Raw genomic sequence first — 17,701 nt, forward strand, 5'->3', positions numbered from 1 at the left:
AGAAACCAACAGATGATGCCCTGCCCAGTGTACACACAGATTAAGAGCTACGGACTATAGCTCTTCATTGTCACTCCCTGGCCATCACTGGAAAGGTCACCAATGTACATGTTCGCATATTTTAAAACAGGGAACCTGGTAAGTACCAAAGAAATTCACTCCAAGTTCATGGTCTGGGACCAGAGAAATAGAAGCTCATTATCTTAGTTTCCAAACCCCTCTCTTCTAGTGGAAGGAAAATGGTAAAACAAAAACAAAAAACCCCTTGAATCTCAAGTTTATTGTACAACTCTAATTCCAGATAAAAAGAGACTTAAATTAAAATGAGACAAATAATAAAATTGGATTAAATAACCAAAATAAACATAATAGAATATTGTATTCAAAAGCCAAAACTATCTTAACCACTTTTTTTTTTTTTTTTTTTTTTTTGAGACAGAGTCTCGATCTGTCACCCAGGCTGGAGTAAAGTGGTACAATAATGACTCACTGCAACCTGTGCCTCTGAGGTTCAAGCAATTCTTTGCCTCAGCCTCCCGAGTAGCTGGGATTACAGGTACCTGACACGACGTCCAGCGAATTTTTGTATTTTTAGTAGAGATGGGGTTTCACCATCTTGGCCAAGTTGGTCTTGAACTCCTGACCTCAGGATCCACCCACCTTGGCCTCCCAAAGTGCTGGGATTACAGGTGCAGCTGTCTTAACCACTTTTAAAGCTTTATCATTTTTTAATTTGAACAGGCTTACGCCCAAACTGCTTTCATGCTAAACCTATCCCTGACAAAGTAATGCTGGTTTATTTTTCAAAAGCAGCCAATCTGCCTCTGGGGAGAGGAAAATGGATGTGTATACTGTTTTTCATAACAAGCCTCGTAGAACTGATTAAGTCATAGCTACCATATAATAGATAATTAATATGTGCCAGACCCTGTGCTGATGAGTATCTCATTGGATTACCTCATTTAATTTTTATAACTGTCCTATGAAGTAGATATTACAATATCTTTTTTTACAGATGAGGAAACTAAATATTAAATTCAGTCCTTTTTTTTTTTTTTTTTTTTTGAGACGGAGTCTCACTCTGTCACCCAGGCTGGAGTGCAGTGGCGTGATCTTGGCTTACTGCAACCTCTGCCTCCCAGGTTCAACCAATTCTCCTGCCTCAGCCTCCTGAGTAGCTGGGATTATGGGTGCACGCCATGATGCCCGGCTAATTTTTGTATTTTTAGTAGAGACAGGATTTCACCACATTGGCCAGGCTGGTCTCGAACTCCTGACTCAAGTGATCTTCCCACCTCAGCCTCCCAAAGTGCTAGGATTACAGGTGTGAGCCACTGCGCCCAGCCTAAATTCAGTTAATACAAATCAAGTATCCTTGAAGAAGGCCAACTACACACAAATTATGTGTTATGTAAGCATTCCAGGGAGAAAAGAACCTAAGTCTTTAACCTAATCTTCCATTTAAATGTTACCCCATTTAAGAGGTGAACATGTTAATAAAGCATCTAAAATGGAAAGCATCCACATTTATTAAAATATTTGGTATTTAGAAGGTTAAAAAATTTTACTTTAAAATAAAGCCAGTACCATTCTAATAATGATACTTTAGGGTACTTTAAATGTCATAAAGTAAAGTCCAGTAAATACTTTTTTTTTTTTTTGGAGACAGAGTTTCGCTGGTCCAAGTTGGAGTGCAATGGCGCGATCTCGGCTCACCATAACCTCCACCTCCCGGGTTCAAGAGATTCTCCTGCCTCAGCCTCCCAAGTAGCTGGGATTACAGGCACGCGCCACCACGCCCGGCTAATTTTTTGTATTTTTAGCAGAAACGGGATTTCGGCATGTTGGTCAGGCTGGTCTCGAACTCCCAACCTCTGGTGATCCACCCTCCTCAGCCTCCCAAAGTGCTGGGACTACAGGCATGAGCCACGACACCCGGCCTCAGAAAGTCTTAATATATTCTGGTGATAGTTGGGTCCAGAAAAAGTAATCTCTATGTACTCTTTTTCCCTTTCTTTTTGAGACAGGGTCTCACTTTGTCACTCAGGCTGGAGTACATCTGTAGCCTCCAGCTCCTGGGTTCAAGCGATCCTCCTACCACATCCTCTCAAATACTAGGACTTAAGGCACATGCCAACACACCTGGCTATTTTCTTTTTTTAATTCTTAAACTTGTATTTATGTTTATATATTTATTTATGTTCATATCTTATTTTTTAGGCAATAAATGTTTCTATGAAACTTGGGGAATATAATTAATTTTTGCATATTGAGTCCATTTAATAACCTTCAGATAGCTATACTTAAAGGTCATACTTTAATTACTTTTCTAGGCAAATTATTCAAGTTTTTCACTTAAGTAAACTGTTTCCCCAAAATATGGAAACAAACTGAAGTAAAACAGATTTTTTGAGTCCTTTAATAGGTCTGGGAGAGGTATTTAAAATTATAGACTAAAAAAGTGCTTTGGAATTATTCATGCTTTTGCTTTCCTTTGTTATTGTGGAATTCAGCTTAATGAATAAGAAACAATATGAGAAGGTACATTTCTTTTTTCCTTTTTTTTTGTTTTGAGACAGGGTCTCACTCTGTCACCCAGGCTGGAGTACAGTGGCACGATCTTGGCTAATAGTCTGGACCTTCCAGGCTCAAGTGATCCTCCTACCTCAGCCTCCTGAGTAGCTGGGACCACAGGCATATGCCACCATGCCCTGCTAATTTTGGTATTTTTTGTAGAGACAGGGTTTTGCCATGTTGCTCAGGCTGGTCTAAATCTCCTGGGCTCAAGCAATCTGCCCCCATCGGCCTCCCAAAGTGCTGGAATTACAGGCATGCACCACCATACCCAGCCCATTTCTCTTTCATGTACATACACACACCACATACTAGGCTGAGTAGAAAGATAAGATAATGGTAAGACAATAGGAGAAATGAGAATTGCTAACTAGGAATATTTCTCAACCTGGAGACAGAAAGACAGAATGGTTTTAAGGCTCTGAATTGCCTGCGCTTTAATTTTGACTCAGACACTTTGTATGTGATATCTTTGTGCCTCAGTTTTCTCATTTGTAAATGGGATAATAATCGTATTTACTTTTATAGGCTTTTGCGAGGAAGAAATGAGATAAAACATGTTAATCTATGTTTAATCACCATGCAGCCAGGCACAGTGGCTCACGCCTGTAATACCAGCACTTTGGGAGGCCGAGGCTGGCAGGTCACGAGGTCAAGAGATCCAGACCACTCTGGCCAACATGGTGAAACTCCGTCTCTACTAAAAATACAAACATTAGCTGGGTATGGTGGCACATGCCTGTAGTCCCAGCTACTCACAAGGCTGAGGCAGGAGAATTGCTTGAACCCAGGAGGCAGAGGTTGAAGTGAGCCGAGATCACACCACTACACTCCAGCCTGAGCGATAGAGTGAGACTCTGTCTCAAAACAAACAACAACAAAAAAACATGTTAAGTGCTTAAAACAGTACTGGGCACATAGCCAATATTGGTCATTAATGTTCTGCTATTATTTACTTCCAAAAATATTTGATAGTCCTGTTGTTGGCTTAACAAGAGGAGAAAGGACCTGGGATATGTTGAAGTAGGATAGGGTATCCTAAGCAAGGCTCAAAAGAATACCTTGGTGAGGTTCTGATGAGCAAAAATATGTGGGGAAAATGCTTTATGAGCTGTATAAGTATTCTATAAATAAATGGTAATAGGAAGAAATTAGATTATTTTGTAGCCTGAGTATGCTAGAAAGTGAATATTTGCTTGTCTAGCTCAACAGATAATGGTAATATTTCCCTACAAATCCCCCAAGTTGAATACCAGGGTAAAGATTCAAGGCTACACATTTTACAAGTCTTTAAAGTCAGACTCCTTTGTGGTAGAATGCCATTTTGAACTTCTGCATATTCATACACAAATTAACCAGATGCTGTCCTGGAGAAAGGGTTTACCAAGCTACATCCTTAATGTTAATAGTTTTCAAGAATCTGATAAGTATTTATGTAGAAGAAACTTGCTATTTACAAATAAATCTTAGCTATTTGCAGCCCTATAGCCTGTGTGTCCTTTGAGGAATCTCTTCTTGGGTCGTTCCAAATTTTAAGGAAGTTGGGCAATGTGTCTGGCCTCCCTTTTCTGAAAGCCCTTTTTTTTTTCTTTCTTTTTTTTTTTTAAGGCAGAGTCTCACTCTGTTGCCCAGGCTGGAGTGCAGTTGGGGGATCTCAGCTCACTGTAACCTCCACCTCCCAGGTTCAAGCCATTCTCATGCCTCAGCCTCCCAAGTAGCTGAGACCACAGGTGCACACCATCATGCCTGGCTAATTTTTTGTATTTTCAGTAGAGCCGGGGTTTCACCATGTTGGCCAGGCTGGTCTCGAACTCCTGACCCCAAATGATTCACCAGCCTCAGCCTCCTAAAGTGCTGAGATTACAGGGCAGGAGCCAATGCCAGCCTGAGAGCTTTTTTTGACTCCTCCTTTGTTTGTCCTCCCATAATTCCTAGCATATGGCTCTGTCATCGCATTTACCTCATTATATAATCATCATCTATTAACTAGATCACTAGCTTCTTGTAGTCAGAGACTATGCCTCACTTAATCTTTTTATCTTTAATTCTTGGCATATTAAAGTTCCCAGTAAACATGTTGAATAAGTGAAGAAAGAGTGAAACAGCCCTGAGCATACTTGGAAAAATTTTGTTAGCACTAACGTTTGACAGTAATAAAGCTGTTATTTAAAAAAAAATTCTGTGATGTAGACATTTTGGAAATTCTGACTGAACCGTCTTAATTTACTGCATATTAGGCCAGGCACAATGGCTCACGCCTATAATCCCAGCATTCTGGGAGGCCGATGCAGGCAGATCACCTGAGGTCAGGAATTTGAGACCAGCCTGGCCAACATGGTGAAACTCCATCTCTACCAAAAATACAAAAATCAGCTCGGCGTGGTGGCAGATGCCTGTAATCCCACCTACTTGGGAGGCTGAGGCATGAGAATCGCTTGAACCCAGGAGGGAGAGGTTGCAATGAGCCAAGATCGTGCCATTGCACTCCAGCCTGGGCAACAAGAGAGAGAAACTCTGTGTCAAAAAACAAAAAAACAAACAAAAAAGACTTTTTAGAGGCCGAAACAATAAGCAAGAAGACTGGTAGTATGATTATCTTCCTTCAATGAGACTATCAGGTATATACAATATTCCAAATGCAAGGACTCAAAAGTGGAATTTCAGCGGCTCACGCTTGTAATCCCAGCACTTTGGGAGGCAGACAGGCAGATCACAATATGAGGAGTTCAAAACCAGCCTGGCCAACACAGTGAAACCCCATCTCAACTAAAAATACAAAAATTAGCTGGGCGTGGTAGCAGGCGCCTGTAATCCCAGCTACTCAGGAGGCTGAGGCAGGAGAATCACTTGAACCCGAGGCTGCAGTGAGCCAAGCCGAGATCTTGCCACTGCATTCCAGCCTGGGCGACAGAGTTAGGCTCTGTCTCAAAAAAAAAAAAAAAAAAAAGTGGAATTTCAAGGAACAATTTCAGGAAGGAAAAAGGAGAGAGAAGCCAAGAAGAAATGAAAAGGAAAAAGCAGACAGAACTCACTATTTATATAATTATATACCCAAAATAATCAGTCTTTCATTGGGATGACCTGTAGTAGCCAGAATTATAATGCTCTGCCGCTCTGCAGTTAGATAAAAATAAAAAGATTTAAATCACAGCACACTGTAAGCATTCAAATTTCAATAGAATTGAATAAGTTATTTAATCTCCCTGTGTATGAGTTTCCTCATTTGAGAAATGTGGATAACAATAATGCCTACCTTACCTGGATGCTATAAAGATACAAATGAAGGTGGTCATCAACTATGGTATGGAAGCAGAAGGGACCTCAATTCTGTCTTCATGAAGGAGTAATAATGAACCAAAGTAAAATCAGGCATGATTTACAGGCAGCAAACTATGAAACTGTGAAAAAGGAAAGTGGCAAATATATTCCATTCAACTAAGTGGAACTGAATGTGTATAAAAAATTAATAGCAATTATTTTGAAATAATGCAGGATAGGAAAGTTGCTGGAAACCAAAAGAAAGGAAGAAAAATATAAACATACACGCACACATACACACTTCAAGGGGTAATACATAAACTATTGAACAATCTGTAGTCTCTTGGAAAAACTGAGGGTATAATTCAATTCCAATGAATATATGATGACTTTAACAACTACTCTTCATTTGAATAATGTTATAATTGTGTTGATAACATCTATACTAAATAAAAACAATTTCATTTAAAGCTATAAATATGGCCAGGCGTGGTGGCTCATGCCTGTAATCCCAGCACTTTGGGAGGCCAAGGCGGGCGGATTACTTGAGGTCAGGAGTTCGAGACCAGCCTGGCCAAGATGATGAAACCCAGTCTGTATAAAAATACAAAAATTAGCCAGGCGTGGTGGCACGTGCCTGTAATCCCACTACTCAGGAGGCTGAGGCAGGAGAATCACTTGAGCCTGGTACATATACAAATACAGGCAGAGGTTGCAGTGAGCTGAGATCACATCACTGCACTCCAGCCTGGGCAACAGAGTGAGACTCCATCTCAAAAATAAATCAATAAATAAAAGCTATAAACATGAAAGCTCAAAGAAAATACCATGAAATATCTTATAAGTGAGAATATATGTAAAATGCTTTTGTCAGCTATAAAGAAAGCACCACATAAAATAAAAACGGTGGTGGAACAATATAAGCATTCAGCCACTTTTAGACAATTTTTGTTTAGAAAATTTGATGAAACAATACCTACTGGAAGTGAAGGCTTAGTCTGGTAGATAATTTATCAAGTATCCAAGAAAACTCTTACATTGTCTTTGTAAATTATAGATTATATCTCTGTATATGTGTATTAATAATGGCATGCTAATGGAAGATCACAGATTTATGCATGAAAGTGAGAAATGAAACAGAAACCACATAGAAACAGAAACTATGACTCAGAACAGATAAACTGTGCCAAATCATGACACGGAACACAAACTATCTAAGCTCAAATTGTTTTAAACAACAGCTCATTCAAACATATATCATAAATTTTTTTTTTTTTTTTGAGACAGAGTCTCGCTCTGTTGCCCAGGCTGGCGTGCAGTGGCGCGATCTTGGCTCACTGCAACCTCTGCCTCTCAGGTTCAAGCAATTCTCCTGCCTCAGCCTCCCAAGTAGCTGGGATTACAGGAGCCCGCCACCACACCAGGTTAATTTTTTTGTGTGTATTTTTAGTAGAGACCGGGTTTCACTATGTTGGCTAGGCTGGTTTTGAACTCCTGACCTCAAGTGATCCGCCCACCTCAGCCTCCCAAAGTGCTAGAATTATGGGCATGAGCCACTGCGCCCAGCTCAAACATATATGTTCTAAGATAATATATCTTTTTCTTTTTTTGAGACGGAGTTTCACTTTGTTGCCCAGGCTGGAGTGCAGTGGTGCCATCTCGACTCACTGCAACCTCCACCTCCAGGGTTCAAGCAATTCTCCTGCCTCAGCCTTCCAAGAAGCTGGGATTACAGGCACCCGCCACCACTCCCGGTTAATTTTTTATTTTTATTTTTTGTACTTTTAGTAGAGACAGGGTTTCACTATGTTGGCCAGGCTGGTTTTGAACTCCTGACCTCAAGTGATGTGCTCACCTTGGCCTCCCAAAGTGCCAGGATTATAGGCAGGAGCCACCGTGCCCAGCTCCAACATATATGTTTTAAGACAATAAATCCTTTTTTTTTTTTTTTTGAGATGGAGTTTCACTCTTGTTGCCCAGGCAACAAGACAGTGATACAACAAGACAGTGTACAACAAGACAGTTGTACAGTGGTGCAACTTCGGCTCACTGCAACCTCCACTTCCCAGGTTCAACCAATTCTCCTGCCTCAGCCTCCCAAGTAGCTGGGATTACAGGCACTCACCACTGCCCAGCTAATTTTTGTGTTTTTAATAGAGATGGGGTTTCACCATGTTGGCCAGGCTGGTCTCAAACTCCTGACCTCAGGTGATCCACTCACCTCGGTCTCCCAAAGTGCTGGGATTACAGGTGTGAGCCACTTTGCCCAGCCTAAAACAATATATCTTCATTGTCCAATATAGTAGCCACTAACCACATGTGGCTATTGAGCACTTGAAATGTCGCTAGAATAAACTGAGATGTGCTGTATTTGTAAAGTACCCACTGGATTTCAAAGACTTAGTACAAAAAAAAGTAAAACATCTCATTAATAATTTTTGTATTGATCATGTGTTGAAATAACATTTCACATATAGAGGTTAAATAAAATATATTAGTAAAATTAATTTCAGCCAAGCATGGTGGCTCACACCTATAATCCCAGCACTTTGGGAGGCCAAGGTGAGATGATCACTTAAAGCCAGAAGTTCCAGACCAGCCTGGGCAACATAGCAAGACCCCATCTCTACAAAAAATAAATAAAATTTAAAAAATTTCACGTGTTTCTTTTTACTTTTCAAATGTGCCACTAGAAAATTTAAAATGATCTATGTAGCTTGCAGTCTATTTCTTTGGACAGCACTGCTATAGACAGAGTTCATGGTAACTCTGCTTAAATTCCTGCATTCCAAAGTTTCAGCAACTAGGCCAGTTTATACATTTTACCAATCCCCACCCAAATCTTGTTTACTTCTGCCCTAAAACCACATTATGAGTAACCCCAGGCCCCAAAACCTTATTAAGTACCCTAACTTCTCCCATCCTAAGACACTCCTTCTTCTAAGATACTCCTGAGGCTCTGTCAAGGTAGTGCTTGCTCAGCAAGTTTAGGAAACTCAGTTTCATATAATTAACAGATTTCCCTAGTGGTGTTTACATGGGGCTTTAACAAAAGTCAATGAATAAGAATTGTAAAGTGAAATAAGTTGTGTTGGAGATTCATTAAGTTTAACAAACAGAAACAATGATGATCGGTTTGAAAAGGGTAATTTATAAATAAGTTGTTCTGTCTAATGATTTAAATTACCAAAATTAAAATCCATACTTGTAGCAATCTACCTTATTTCGGTTCCTGGAATGGTAGAGTAGAAGAACATAAGATTAATGTAGAAACAACAGGCATAATATATCAATTTCATTGAAGCTGGAATCTTAAGAACAGGCTATAAACATGTCCTAAATTTTTAGACTTTGTAGAACCTTACTATTTTTATGATTTGACACTTAACTCCTGACTGGGTCTTTAAAGCAGATTTTAAATGAAACACAAAACAAACATGGCCATCTCCACTACTTTTTCCAACAGTCTCAGGACTCAGTAGAACACTATGTTAAAGCCCAACAACTAGGGTAAATCTCCTAGTCTAGAGCTAATTATAATATGGCAAATTAGTTGAAGTCCACCAAATCTCCCCAGCACAAAGTGAATTATACCCTGCCATTTTGACTGCAATTCATGGTCACATTTAAACTCCAGAATTACAGAAATATAAGCCATACTTCTAAAAAGCCAAATTTATCCCCAAAATCACCAAACAGAAAACCATACATATGACTCAACTTTCAACTTTTTACCATTGCACACATATTAATCTCAAGTAACACACAACCATTTTCATTTTCCACCAAATAGTCACCCATCCCACCTGCTATGGACTGAATGTCCCCCAAAATTCATGACTTGAACTTAATCTCCATTGTGGTGATATTAAGAGGTGGGGGGCCTTTTGGGAAGTGATTAAGTCATGAGGGCTCCACCCTCATGCATGGATTAGTGCCTTATAAAAGGGTTAGAGGGAACCAGCTTAGACCCTTTTTGACTTTCCATCCCTCTGTCATGTGAAGACTCAGCATGCTCTTTGGAGAATGCACCAACAAGGCACTATCTTGGAAGCAGAGAGGAGCCCTCACCAGACATCAAACCCACTGGCAACTTTGATCTTGGACTTCCCAGCCTCCAGAACTGTGAGGAAATAAATTTCTGTTCTTTGTAATTACCCAAACTGTGGTATTTTTGTTACAGCAACACAAATGAACTAAGATACCACTCAATTTTTTTTTTTTTTTTAAGATGAAGTCTCGCTCTGTCCCGCAGGCTGGAGTGCAGTGGCGTGATCTCAACTCACTGTAACCTCCGCCTCCCAGGTTCAAGCAATTCTCCTGCCTCAGCCCACCAAGTAGCTGGGATTACAGGCATGCGCCATGACATCTGGCTAATTTTTTTTGTATTTTTACTAGAGATGAGGTTTCACCATATTGGCCAGGCTGGTCTCAAACTCCTGACCTCACGTGATCTGCCCGCCTCGGCCTCTCAAAGTGCTGGGATTACATGCATGAGCCACTATGCCTGGCTCAAATTTATTTTAACAATTTTTTTTTCAACTTTCCCAGCATTCCTAACATCAGTAAAAGTTTTTTGTTATTTCTTTTTTTTGAGACAGAGTCTCACTCTGTCACCCAGCTGGAGTGCAGTGGTGCAATCTTGGCTCACTGCAGCCTCTGCTTCCTGGGTTCAAGTGATTCGCATGCCTCAGCCTCCCAAGTAGCTGGAATTACAGGCATATGCCACCACATCTGGCTAATTTTTGTATTTTTAGTGGAGGCGGGGTTTTGCCATGTTGGCCAGGCTAGTCTCAAACTCCTGACCTCAAGTGATCCACCCACCTTGGCCACCCAAAGTGCTGGCATCACGGACGTGAGCCACAGTGCCAAGCCATGATTTTTTTTTTTTTTTTTTTTGAGACGGAGTCTCACTCTGTTGCCCGGGCTAGAGTGCAGTAGTGCAATCTCAGCTCACTGCAACTTCCACCTCCTGGGTTCAATCGATTCTCCTGCCTCTGCCTCCTAAGTAGCTGGGATTACAGGCACCCACCACTACACCCAGCTAATTTTTTGCATTTTTAGTAGAGATGGGGTTTCACCATGTTGGCCAGGCTGGTCTTGAACTCCTGATCTCCTGATCCGCCCACCACAGCCTCCCAAAGTGCTGGGATTACAGGCATGAGTCACTGCACCTGGCTTTTTTCTTTAGATGGAGTCTCACTCTGTCACCAGGCTGCAGTGCAGTGGTGTGAGCTCGACTCACTGCAACCTCCACCTCCCGGGTTCAAGCGATTCTTCTGCCTCTGCCTCCTGAGTAGCTGGGATTACAGGCGCCCACCACTACGCCCAGCTAATTATCTGTATTTTTAGTAGAGATGGGGTTTCACTGTGTTGGCCAGGCTGGTCTCAAACTCCTGACCTCATGATCTGTCTGCCTCAGTCTCCCAAAGTGCTGGAATTACAGGCATGAGCCATGGCGCCCGGCTTTTTTTTTTTTTTTTTTTTTTTTTTTTGAGAACAAGTCTCACTCTGTCACCAGGCTGGAGTGCAGTGGCACGATCTCGGCTCACTGCAACCTCCACCTCCCAGGTTCAAGCGATTCTCTTGTCTCAGCCTCCCGAGTAGGCTGGAACTACAGGTGCGTGCCACCACATGCAGCTAATTTTTGTATTTTTAGCAGAGACAGGGTTTCACCATGTTGGCCAGGATGGTCTCCATTTCCTGACCTCATGATCCACCTGCCTCGGCCTCCCAAAGTGTTGGGATTACAGGCCTGAGCCACCGCGCCCAGCTCATTTTTTTTTTTTTTAATAAGCAAAGATATCAGATACTCTCTAAATCGTATGAAACCTGAACTAGAATATCAGAATTAAAATCATTTAAAAATATATATATTTTGATGGCTGGGTGCAGTGGCTCACACCTGTAATCCCAGCACTTTGGGAGGCCGAGGAGGACGGATCACAAGGTCAAGAGATCAAGATCATACTGGCCAACATAGTGAAACCCCATCCCTACTAAAAACAAAATTTGGCTGGGCAGCCTCCCTGGGACTAGGTTTCAGCGGCCGCTGCGATGACCAAAATAAAGGTAGATCCCGAAGGGCCCGAGGCTCAGGCGGAGGTGTGTTCCGCGGAGCGCACCTACCAGGAGCTGCTGGTCAACCAGAACCCCATCGCGCAGCTCCTGGCTTCTCACCGCCTCAAGCGGAAGCTCTACAAATGCATCAAGAAAGCGGTGAAGCAGAAGCAGATTCGGCGCGGGGTGAAAGAGGTTCAGAAATTTGTCAACAAAGGAGAAAAAGGGATCATGGTTTTGGCAGGAGACACACTGCCCATTGAGGTATACTGCCATCTCCCAGTTAGGTGTGAGGACCGAAATCTGCCCTATGTCTATATCCCCTCTAAGACGGACCTGGGTGCAGCCGCAGGCTCCAAGCGCCCCACCTGTGTGATAATGGTCAAGCCCCACGAGGAGTACCAGGAGGCTTACGACGAGTGCCTGGAGGAGGTGCAGTCCCTGCCCCTACCCCTATGAGGGGCTCCGGTAGCACCTGGGCACCTGCCGCTGGAAGCTACTGGGCTGACGACAGGACGACTGGCTGTCCTCCTGCCCACCCACACTGACGGCATCTTCCCAGTTCCCCAAGGCACGCCTTCTTACCAGGCAGCTCTAACAGCCCTTTCATGAAGGTAACGCTAGTCTTCTGTCCATCAGTGCCATTTCCTGTATAACTAAAGGCTGTTCCAAGAATGTAGAGTGGAGAAAGTAAATGCTAAGACTAAAAAAAAAAAAAAAAAATTGGCTGGGCATAGTGGCATGCGCCTGTAGTCCAAGCTATTCGGGAGGCTGAGGCAAGAGAATCACTTGAACCTGGGAGGCGGAGGTTGCGGTCAGCCAAGATCATGCCACTGCACTCCAGCCTGGCGACACAGCGAGACTCTGCCTCAAAAAAAAAAAAAAAATTATATATATATATATACACACACACACACACACATATATATGCACAGAATAAAATTCCCAACTTGAGAGCCATGCACTAATGATATAAACCACTATGGTGGCATCTAAATTTAACATCTTTAATTGATTTATCAATATGATGATTCACAATAAATTCTGCAACTTTGACTCCCAGCATGCTTTTCAAGTCTCTACCATCAATGAGTACTCAAGAAATCAAATTAAATTCATATTAACAAGCTGGGCGTGGTGGCTCATGCCTGTAATCCCAACACTTTGGGAGGCCAAGGTGGGTGGATCACCTGAGGTCGGGAGTTCGAGACCAGCATGACCAACATGGAGGAACCCCATCTCTACTAAAAATACAAAAATTAGCTGGGCGTGGTGGCGCATGCCTGTAATCCCAGCTACTCAGGAGGCTGAGGCAGGAGAATCACTTGAACCTGGGAGGCACAGGTTGCGGTGAGCCGAGATCGTGCCATTGCACTCCAGCCTGGGCAACAAGCGCAAAACTGCGCCTCAAAAAAATAATAAAAAAAAAAAATTCATTTTAACAACAAATGATTATAAATGACCACTGACAAAACAGTATTTCAAAATCAAAGAGGTCGGGCCTGTAATTCCAGGACTTTGTGAAACTGAGGCAGTAAAACAGCTTGAGCCCAGGAGTTCAAGACCAGCCTGGCCAACATGGCAAAACCCCGTTTCTACAAAAAATACAAAAAATTATCTGGGCATGATGGTCCACACCTGTAGTCCTAGCTACACAGGAGGCTGAGGTGGGAGGATCGCCTGATCCCAAGAAGTCAAGGCTTCAGTGAGCTGTGATTACACATCAGTACGCTGCAGCCTGGGTAAAAGAGTGAGACCCTATCTCAAAAAACAACAACAAGGCCGGGCACAGTGGCTCACACCTGTAATCCCAGCACTTTGGGAGGCTGAGGTGGGCAGATCACGAGGTCAGGAGTTTGAGACCAGCCTGACCAACATGGTGAAACCTCGTCTCTACTAAAAATATAAAAATTAGCCCAGAGTGGCGGCACACACCTGTAATCCCAGCTACTTGGGAAGCTAAGGCAGGAGAATCGCTTGAACCTGGGAGGTGGAGGTTGCAGTGAGCTGAGATCGCGCCACTGCACTCCAGCCTGGGCTACAGAGCAAGACTCCATCTCAAAACAAACAAACAAACAAACAAACAAACACCAAAAACAAAATCAAAGAGAAATTTTGACTTTTAGATCACTGATACGACTTTGCCATTACATGGCCAATTGAAAATGTCTCCTACTCAATCTTACAGGATGCATGGATATATGTGCATATGTGTATGCCTAGGTATATAAAAAATTGAGACATGGGTCTGTGTTTTAATGAAAACCATTACAAGCATAGATCCTGTTCTCCAGCCTACCCACAAGTGAACTACCCACAGTAGGCCAACATAAACTGTCAAACAAAGACCTTTTGTGAAACCTATAGAGTAAGAACAATAGAGATTGTCATAGGGTGCTCTATAGCATGAAGAGATGCTCTCATTCACTCCAGGTCCTGACCTCACAGCAGTTCCACTTCCCCACCTTTTCTTTTTTTTTTTTTCTTTTCAGACAGGGTCTCAATCTGCCACCCAGGCTGGAGCGCAGTGGTATGATCACAGCTCGCTGCAGCCTCGACTTCCTAAGGCTCAGGTGAACATAGACCTATAGTGCATAACTTTTCTATATATCTTTTTACAATACTGACTACTGTAAAAAGCCATCAGTCCAGATTATTAATAATATGTGCAATGCAAATTATGTTGAACACACTTTCTTTGATGGTTTAGAACAAACATGAAGTGTCTTCGGGGCATCATGAATATTATGATCATGCCCCAAGAGATTAAAAGATTCGGTTTTGAACTTGCTTATGACACCCCTAGAAGAAAATTCTTAATATAAATTCCTAATATCAGCTTGCTTGCCTATGGCTTGCTTGAATAAAACTGGAATATAAAATGGGCAATTGCTTAACTTCTTGGACTGTATAAAATGGCTGCCCTTTTAAATATTTAATTATTGTAACAAAAGCTGAAGCATCCTTTTACCCAGCTTTGTCCTCTTTGCTGAAATCTTCACTGTCTTTCAGTGTCCTTTGATGTCTCAGTATTCAATACATTCTCTATTATTTATGTCCCACTAACAGAATATGTCACTTCAACCCCCTTGTATGCTTCAACCTTCCATTATACCTCACAATGTGAAGGAATAAATTCACTATCAAGAGATTTTTCTGCCTTTAATCCTAACCACAGGCCTTGAATTTTTGACCTTAAGCTATAATTTCCTAAAAATTGTTTTCTACTTTTCACATATAACGAATCTCAGCCTAACGCAGAATATCAGATATCCCGTTACATTTTAAAATGAAAACCTTGTGTTATACCTGCATGATTCACCTACCTTAAAATAGCTACTCTGGAATAACATTTCATATTCTAGATCACACCAGAGTTAATAGGTAAAATGAATCATCTACACTGGCAAATAAGCAGAAAACAGGCAGTAAGCTCTAAAATGTTAACTAAATAATTTTATTACCTTCTGATGAACTCATATCTTTGAAATGTTGAGAAATTCTAGATCAAAATATGATAAAAGTCAATCTCCAGGCCGGGCATGGTGGCTCACGCCTGTAATCCCAACACTTTGGGAGGCTGAAGTGGGCAGATCACCTGAGGTCAGGAGTTCGATACCAGCCTGGCCAATGTGGCAAAACCCCATCTCTGCTAAAAATACAAAAATTAGCCAAGTGTGGTGGCGCATGCCTGTCGTCCCAGCTACTCCGGAGGCTGAGCCAGAAATGTTTGAACCCAGGAGGTGGAGGTTGCAGTGAGCGGAGATTGGGCCACTGCACTCCAGACTGGGCAATAAAGATTCCGTCTCAAAAAAAAAAAAAAAATCAATCTCCCACCCAGCCCCAAATCTTCTAAAATGTTAAATTTGTAATGCGTATGAAAGTAAAATTTAAAACTTTCCATTCACTAAAAGTCTTAGTTTGTAACCACCTGAAGTATTAGCACAATTAGTCTGTCTTTGTTCTGTCTAAAATTAACACAAAGTTTAATTTGGCAAATATTCAAAATAATGTTTCATCAGCATTGTAAAATCATTGAAATTATTTAGATTGTGTTTCTGCAGCATAAGAGCCAACGATTTTTAACTAGATTCAACTATTTTGATAATGCCATTCCATAGATGGCATTAATAGTAAAGCCTTCCCCACCCCACCCCCATCCCACCCAGATAACTTTTTTCCTTTTAAATGAGCACTATGGCAATGAAGTACCTGGTAAACCTACACCTTAAACTGCTATGTTAAAAAAAAAAAAAACAACCTTCTTCCAAAACAAGTAAACAAGACAGGATCCTTTTGTTTTCATTTACATATACATAGACCATCATGCTGAAAAAGAGTTTAGAGCTGACAAAAGTCTAGTCAATTGTTCTTACCAGGCCTTGATGTTAAACATCTTAAACAAATTGCATTCCGAAATGCTCTTTTGTTAAACTGGCTGTTTACCAATAGAAACAAAGTAACAGATGATGGTTAGGTTTCCATTCTAGCCTGTAAGTAGTAGATAATTGGTTACAAAGCTAAACAAAGACACAAAAAACCGTACATAATCTACAAGTCTAGCATGCTTCTCTGAGTTGAAGGTCTACCAGTGAGACCCAGGAACTAGGGCTCTCACAGATGCCCCTCTGCTCCATAAATCACCAACTCCTACTACTTTCCCCAGCTCTACTTTCCACTCCTTCCATTAGGTTACAATAGTAGGAACAGACCTTAGGTCGTAACACCACCAAATAAGTGAATGCAGAGAGTAGAAATGTTCCCCTAAAGAGAGGAGGTCATTTGAACAAACAGCAATACCTGACAAGTTAATATTTCTGAGTTATAACTCCTGTACCAGAAATGTAACAACATCTCACTCTTGAATCAAAACTTTCAGGCCAGGTGTGGTGACTCGTGCCTGTAATCCCAGCATTTTGGGAGGCCATGGCAGGTGGATCACTTGAGGTCAGGAGTTCGAGACCACCCTGGACAATATGATGAAACCCCATCTGTACTAAAAATACAAAAAATAGCTGGGCATGGTGGCAGGTGCCTGTAATCCCAGCCACTCGGGAGGCTGAGACAGGAGAATCTCTTGAGCCCGGGAGGCAAAGCCTGCAGTGAGACGAGATCACACCAGTGCACTCCAGCCTGGACAACAGAGCAAGACTCCATCTCAAAAAAATAAAAACTCTCAAATTCATTTATTTATTCAAATATATAATAAGCATCTACTACAGCTGAAGCTTTGCTGCTGTGGTCTGAATGTGGTATACCCCCAAAATGCACATGTTGAAATTTACTCCCCATTGTGATAGTATTAAGAGGTGGGGCCTTCGAGGAAGTAATTAAGTCATGGAGGCTCTGCCCTCATTAATGGGGTTAGAGCTTTTATAAGAAAGAGAGGCTTGTAGTCCCAGCTACACAGAAGGCTGAGGCAGGAGGATAGCTTGAGCCCAGGAGTTCAAGTCCAGACTGGGCAGTACAATGAGACCCCATCTCTTAAAAGAGGGAGAGAGAGAGAGAGACATTGATTGAAGGGTGTGTGTTTGCCCCTTCTGCCATGTGAGGACACAGAAAGAGGCACCATTCATGAAGCAGAGAACGAGCCTTTACCAGACAATGAATCAGCTAGTGCCTTTATCTTGGACTTTCTAGCCTCTATAATTGTGAGGAGTATTAAAATTTCTATTATTTATAAATTACCCCATCGAAGACGTTCACTTACCTGACTTTCCAGATTAACCTCTGTGTTTTATCTTCCCTATAAAAAATATCCACAGCACATTCAACAGCCGTGACCAATAAGACCATAAATTTCTGTCCA

At 41.8% G+C, this 17,701-nt stretch overlaps 2 protein-coding genes across 15 annotated transcripts in view; one reads left to right on the forward strand and one right to left on the reverse strand.

The window, feature by feature from the left end:
* The window catches only part of CPEB3 (cytoplasmic polyadenylation element binding protein 3), a 244,676-nt gene that overhangs the window by 156,699 nt on the left and 70,276 nt on the right, over window positions 1-17,701 (reverse strand). The window lies entirely within an intron of this gene.
* Window positions 7,080-12,821, forward strand: LOC100985826 (H/ACA ribonucleoprotein complex subunit 2-like). Its single transcript, XM_034931101.3, has one exon. The coding sequence runs from the start codon at window positions 11,890-11,892 to the stop codon at window positions 12,349-12,351; it is 462 nt and encodes a 153-aa protein (XP_034786992.1). The 5' UTR covers window positions 7,080-11,889; the 3' UTR covers window positions 12,352-12,821.

Source organism: Pan paniscus, chromosome 8, assembly GCF_029289425.2.
Source record: "Pan paniscus chromosome 8, NHGRI_mPanPan1-v2.0_pri, whole genome shotgun sequence".
NCBI lineage: Eukaryota > Metazoa > Chordata > Mammalia > Primates > Hominidae > Pan > Pan paniscus.